This window comes from Octopus bimaculoides, chromosome 14 (assembly GCF_001194135.2).
Source record: "Octopus bimaculoides isolate UCB-OBI-ISO-001 chromosome 14, ASM119413v2, whole genome shotgun sequence".
Taxonomy (NCBI): domain Eukaryota; kingdom Metazoa; phylum Mollusca; class Cephalopoda; order Octopoda; family Octopodidae; genus Octopus; species Octopus bimaculoides.
The window spans coordinates 15,169,425-15,176,640 of NC_068994.1; the positions used below are offsets into that span (position 1 = coordinate 15,169,425).

The following is a 7,216-nucleotide window of genomic DNA, read 5'->3' on the forward strand; positions in this document are numbered from 1 at the left end:
ATCCCATTCAGTGAAAGAGAGGAGTTTAATGCATCTCTGTAATAAATTGTTCCAGAATTTTTAATTTCACCAATTCTGAAATCAAATAAAGTTTGAAAATACATCTTTGTTTTTTTTAAAAATCACATTAACAAATGTATTGTTTAGTTGTTGTTCCCCCCCCCCCAATGTTTCACTGCTGCCAGAAGATAGTGTTCAGGTTTGGATAGTGATAGTGCCTTCAATTTATTGCTTCATCTCTTTTTATATGTTTAGTCATTTCAATAGTTGAACCCTTTAGCTTTTAAACAAGTCATACCTGGTTCAAAATATTCAACCTGTTTTATGTTCAAACTGGCCAGATCCACCCTTTCATACCCTACATTGTCATTCTAAAAGTAACCAATGACATCATCAAAATTTCAGTGCTATGAGATTAATTCAAAACTAAGTGAATAAACAAACGTTACATTTGACAAAGTAATCTGAGTGCTAAAGAGTTAAAAGCAGTGTCTTTTTGATTGTATTGCTGGATTTAATATTTTGATCAACAATGTCATACTATATAAACTGTCAGAAAATGAAAATGACAGTAATGATACTGCTTTTGTAAATAATCACCAGAAGCCTAAATTGGGACACCACAATGTATACAATGATTTATGATTCTGTGGTATATTTTTAATATAAAATTCAGTCATGTAAATAAATAGGTGTCTTGAAAATTGTCCTTCGTTATAACTGTTGTTATTATCTCAGTAGTATAATCACATAACAAGCACAGATTAGTAAATGAAATAGCATTGGGGTTAATTGATTATGTAATTATCTTTTTTTTATTTAGTTATTTTTTTTCTCTAATTATCTGTTGGCAAATCTCACCAAATTCTTAATATGATGAAATTGGTATCCAAAATAAACTTGTATCATAAAACATTTCTATTTGTAGCTTCTCATGCTTGAGTTTTTAACTCCCTTTACATATCAGATTAGATAGAAATACAGTCAGTACTGTTATGTGAAGTTGCCTGAAGATACTACATACACAAAGGCAAAGCTGAAATAGCATTTGCATTGTAAGAATCCTATACTCACACAGATCAGTTGTGGCCCATTGAGAAACCAGCTATCTCACTTTGTCTCACTTGTCCTTATAGGAAGCCATTGAAATGTGTATGTCATTTATTTTACTGAGTTGTAATTTCTGCCAAACTTCCTTATTTATTCTCTGCCTAAATACCATTTGGAGAACATTATCCATGCATATATTTGTTCTAGGTTAGAAACTAATTCAGCTTAATACAGTGGTCAGCAAACTAGATATATATATTTTTTCTTTCTCTACTATTCTCCCCTGAGACTATGCACTTATCTCCCTTCTTAGAAATATGGCAATAAGTAGTTGATGATAATATCAAAACTTGTAATTAATTTTGACTGCAAAAGAAAGGATCAAAAAAAAAAAAAAAAAGAGGAAGAAAAGGGAAAAGCTGTTAACTTTGAGTACTGATTGGCATCTTAACTTTCCAAATATCATCTGTTCAAGAAACCTTTGGGAAATTTGGGAATTGTATAAATTTATACCTCTAACCCTTTAACATTCAGATTACTCTGTAAAATATAATGTTTATTTATTCACAGTGTGTTTAATTAATTGTGGCTCATTTCCTAACTTGAAGATTTCAATGATGTGATTGTTTATTTTTAAAATTACATTGTAGGGTAGGTGTGAGAAGCCAAATCTAGCCAGTTTGAACATAAAACAAGTAGAATACTTGAGGTGGATATGGCCAGTTTAAATGCTATAAGGCTAAATATGAAGATGGGAAACAGGAACTGCCTTCATGAATGGATGTGATTATTTGTACAGTGCCATTCAAGCTTTTTCATTGCCAAGAGGACATGTTACTTGTCTTACTACTTGTATGAGTCACAAAAGAAGTCCAAACTTGTTTGTGTACACTAGATGCTAGTACACTTGATGTGGTAAGCCAAGGCATTTTAATTAATTAAAATTACACCTTGTAGTGATGAGACTAGCTGTAAATAAATTATTTTATGAAACAGAAAACCTCCAGTTTTCACTTAAGCTGGTCAAATTATCTGAACAATAATTTATAGTTTGTTACAGTGCTAAAATATAGTACTAAAACTGCATTTATTATCAATTCGGCACTTTGATTGGGTATCACATTGCAGATTCTTAAATAAGCTACCATCTATGGCAAGTTTTCAAACTTTCTATTAGTATTTTACATAAGGCATTTAAACTTGATATAATTCAAGTGTGTACTTAGATGTTTCTTTTGACTGAAAAGGCCATGAGCTACACTCTTCTAATCTAAATTCAATTTATATTTGTAGCAACATATTAAATGCATTTAAATTTTTTTTTTTTTTGTCCAACCTGAATTTGTTTTGAAATGAAAAAAGAAAATACTATTTCAGTGTTCAATCCATGAAAATTTAGTCTTTCATACGAAACTTGTTTGGAAATATAAAGCTACAGCGGTGTGTGAATAGAAGTTAGGCATTGATTGTGCTATCAAACACATACCGAAAGTATTTGTTGCTGAAATATGGTGGTTGAAATAGAGAGGTCTTTTGAGAAAGATAAATCTGAACCTTTTAGTGGTTTGGTTATGTCATTATAAAAATACACATTTACTATTTTGTGCAAACATTTTAGTATAAGATCAAATATCCAGCCATTAAGTGACAACTGGTTTTCGAGAACTTGCTCATATAACCTATCATAGCATAAAGAATTTCTGTGAGAACAGTTTCTACTACAATTTTAATTGTATGATTTAAAGAGAATTGAGAAAACATTCCAAGTTTGTTTTGGAGCATAAAATATTCTATTATAGAATGGAGTACAGAATATTCTATTTGTAAAGTAGGGAATAGAAAACTATCAGGATTTCCTGTTTTGAATATGGAGAGACTGAAAATTTCTTTTGAATCAAGTGAATAGCATACTTGCTGTAAATATTCTTTCTCTTCACATAATCATTGCCTTATTTTCTTTATTTTATTGCCTCTCCTATTCTAGACTTCTTGCTGAGTAACCTTTTTTTGTTCTCTCTTCCCCCTTCCTACTCTTTATTACTGTGGCTGTTACCCAAAGGATCACTTGTTTCTTCACTACTTCATACTTCATTTATCTTGGTTAGTTTATCTCAACCAGCTGGTATGATTCCAGTATGACTAACTACTATTCCTTATCTTATTTCTAATCTTCATTTCCAGTATGAACTTGCCTTTTCCTTTTCCTTGTAATTTTCAACAGTAGAAATTGTAAATCGCAAATTTTCAGTGCTCTGTAAGCCCTTCTATATCACTAAGTTTGTATTAGAGGTATAAATGAGTCAGTTTAAAAAAAACAAAAAAAAACTAAATAAATATCACAAAATAACGAATAAATACTCTTACATTTTCATTTTTATATTGAAGTGTGTATTCTAATTCTGTCGGTTACATTTTTGATATTCTTCACTTTTAAAATCTGTTGTGTTTATGTTAAAGTCATGTTTGAAGACTTTCAGATAATGTACTTTTATTGTTTGAAAAGTCAGGATCTCCATTTATGGATGTAAAACTGATAGTAGTGTAGAAAGGAAAGGTTGTTCGCTAGCCAAATATTTCTCATAAAACAAAAGCATGTTTATGTATCATAACTCATAAATTAGTATTTTATGTACTTTTCCTCTTTGAATAAAGTAATTGTTATGGGTATTGCAATAAAGTGTTGAACAGATTAAACTTATAAAGTTATCCTCCTGTCAAGTTGTTTGACAAGTGGAAAGCTGCAAAACAATTCATGTTGATGTTTTTGTGTTTATAGCCCACTCCACTTTACTATTTCAAATATTACAATTAATGGCACTAATGCTACAGGTAACATATTAGAAAAGGGTATTGAGTTACTATGCCAGATGTCTTTCTCACTAGCTATATGCAATTGTTTTAGTTCCCTATTTTATTCAGTCTTGTACTTTTGGTTTGTCTTACATAATCATAAATTCCTTATTTATTGTAGTTATTTTTTATTTAGTTATTTTTTTTTTTTTTTTTTTTGTTCTCTTGCTGCATCAATTTTATCCATTAAACCCTAGGGATGGAAGCAACAGCAGCCAAACGTATCTGAGATGCAGGGGGGAACTGTCCTACACACCATCATTCAATATCTGTGCATTAGTGACTTGTTGGCTTGTGTGAAACAGCTACTGTTAGAGGTAGATTAAATCTGGCTGATTGTTTAGTCAAGGCATGGACAACCTTTTTCCATGTGTGGGCCAGATTGTTTTCTCACCAAAGTCGCCTTAATTATAGACTTATAAAATATGTACACAAGTGCTTATACAAGTATTTGCTTTATAATATAAAAAGGATATTAAAATAAGGGTAAGAACAAAACAATTTATTAATATAAAACAAATGTAACTGAATCAGTAAAATTATTTATTCATTCTCATAGGGAGAAAATAGCCATGAAACATTATTCTAATGGGATATTTGGGGTTGATGTTTCTTCACCAACATCTCAATGTTCGAAGACATGCTAGAGGTGGCTACTCTCAAGTTAATTTTCAAGATGATTATCAGTTATTCTTGATCTTGCTTTGGATTTGGTAGATTTCATTTTTGAGAATAGCTACTCACATATGTGCTCCCAAAGAGTAACATTTTCTTTCTAGCAAAATCCACAATCAAGGGGAAATTTTCTGTAGGTAGGTTTTTTATAAAACTCTATTAGTGAATGATCTCTCATTTCCTGTTTTAGATCTTCATTCCCTTGGAGTTCAATTAATTCCATCTGTAATTCCTTGGGAGCCTGGTTAATATTGATATCAAAAGGTGAAGAAAATATACATAGATTTGTTTCTTGTGATCTGAAATCTTGAAATCTATTATTGAATTTTTCATTGATCAATTTTACCTCATCTGCATAAAAAGTACAATTGATTTTGCCATAAATTGCCAATGTTGGGAAATGGAATGTATTACAATTTCTGAGCTGTCATTCCTGCAGTTGCATTTTGTTTTGAAATGTTTTGATATGACTGTACGACTTGATGAATGAATTGGCCTTCTCCTTGCAATTTCAAATTAAGGTCATTAAGATATGAAACAAGTCAGCAAGAAAAGCAAGACCACATATTCAGCCATCATCACTTCACTCCTCGGATCATAAAATCATTTCAACATTTTTCCTTTGCTCAACCATTGCACCTCACAATAGTAAACCAAATCTCCATATTCTGCCTCAATATCCTAAAGAAATTCTTTAAACTGGTGGTGGTTCAAAGCTCGGGATTTTATAAAATTTATGCTCGAAACAACCTTGGACATGACATGTTCAAATTTGAGTAACTTGGCACACAAATTCTCCTGGTGAATTATGCACTGAAAGAGGATAAATCTTTTGTATCTATTCATAGAAGCCAATTTCGATCTGATTTTAGAAACTAAGCCTGCTTTATTACCAACCATAGCAGGAGCACCATCTGTTGATAAACCATGAAGGTTTTTGAAATGTAGATTAAATCTGGCCATTAACATTTTCAATTCTTGAAAAACATCCTCCCCAGTGGTGGTGTCTTTCATTCCCCGAAGACCAAGCATTTTTTTGGTGATATTTAAATCTTCATCAATTCCACATACAAAAACCACAAGTTGGGCTATATTTGACACGTCAGTGCTCTCATCAATAGCTAAGGAAAAATATTTAAAATGCAAAGAAAGCCTTTTCAAGCCTAATTCTACATTAGTTGCAAGTTTGTCAATCCATCTTGTTACAGTTCTACAAGACAAACTAATATTATCAATTTCTTTTTTTTTTTTTACCTGAACAAAAACTTTCAGCTACTGCTTGTAGGTATTCTTTTACAAATTCACCATCGGAATAATTTTTCAAATGTTTTGCAATTTTCTCACAAATGATATAACTAGCACGAATAATATTTTCGGTACCTTCATGTCTCTTCACAAAAATTGTCTGCTACTCTTTCAATTCAACAACAGGAATTTGATTATGCAACGATTTACCTGTATAATGGGATCCAGTTGTATCTTTTCAGGTGATATTCAATTGCTGTCCCCATTAGTTACAAAACCTAAGGGTGAACGAGCTCTATTTTGTACTCTATATTTCTAATGGAATACACCTTAAATGTGTGTGTAGGTGTGTGCGTGTGTAGGTAGGTGTATGTGTGCGCATGTGTGTAGGTGTATGTGTGCGTGCATATGTGCGTGTGTAGGTGTATCTGTGTGGGGTGGGGTATGTGTGTGTCAAAGTTTGAAATAATTATTATTTCAAATTTCTTATTGCGTATATTTTCCTTCTGCTCATTTTATTAGTTGCACGAATTGAAGTTTTATTTCGACTGTGTGTGGTGTGTGTTCTGAGATAAAGACATGTTACTCCATTTTCATTTGTCTGGCAGAAGAATAAGTGCCACTTCTGTGTCACAACTAAATGATTAGTTGTAGGACTTGTTCCAATATTGTACCCAAACTGTTCCACTTAATGTTAACAGAAAAAGTTTCATTTCTTAGCTATTTTTCATCTGTGTTTTGGTTGTGCGTGTCTGAAAGGCTAGTGAAACTTATACCTTCATCTTCTACGCTGTTCACTTTATGTATATGGTGGGGGTGGGTATGTGTAGGTGTGTGTGTGTATGTAGGTATGTGAATGTTTGTGTCTCTTGTCTTGACATCATGTGATACTTGTAAAATGGTTGTCAATCATACAGGCAGTGTCATTCATTTCCAATATACTGTGGAAAACATGCCTGGCTGTGAGGAAATATTACCTTGCTTGGAAAGAGGTGAGGGGTGGAGACACGAAGGACATCCTGCTGTAGAAAATCTACCTCAGTGAACTCCATCTGACACATGCAACCATGGAAAAGTGGACATTAAAATGATGATGATGATTGTCTATGTATGTATGTGCATGTGTGTGATGCACATTTATAAGCAGTATACCATTTGAATATTAAATGCTTTTTTTTTTATTCAATTTTTTTACAGGTAAAATGGATGATGTATTGGATTGTTTTCGCTCTCTTCACCAGTTTCGAGACTTTCTCTGATTGCATTTTATCATGGTAAGTACTGCTGACATTTGCTAAATATTTAACAATTGTAACCTTACATTTTTCTTTGTTTATTTTGTTGGTGTTTTTCTGTTTTACATCTGTAGTGAACAGTGTAAAGTAAATGACCCCCC

At 32.1% G+C, this 7,216-nt stretch overlaps 1 protein-coding gene across 6 annotated transcripts in view; it reads left to right on the forward strand.

Moving 5' to 3' along the window:
• Window positions 1-7,216, forward strand: part of LOC106876365 (receptor expression-enhancing protein 1) — a 189,950-nt gene that overhangs the window by 64,967 nt on the left and 117,767 nt on the right. For all 6 annotated transcript variants that reach the window (XM_014924867.2, XM_014924871.2, XM_052972689.1 and 3 more), the window contains one exon: window positions 7,018-7,094. In XM_014924867.2, coding sequence (XP_014780353.1) covers window positions 7,018-7,094 — 77 coding nt within the window. The remainder of the gene's footprint in view (window positions 1-7,017; window positions 7,095-7,216) is intronic.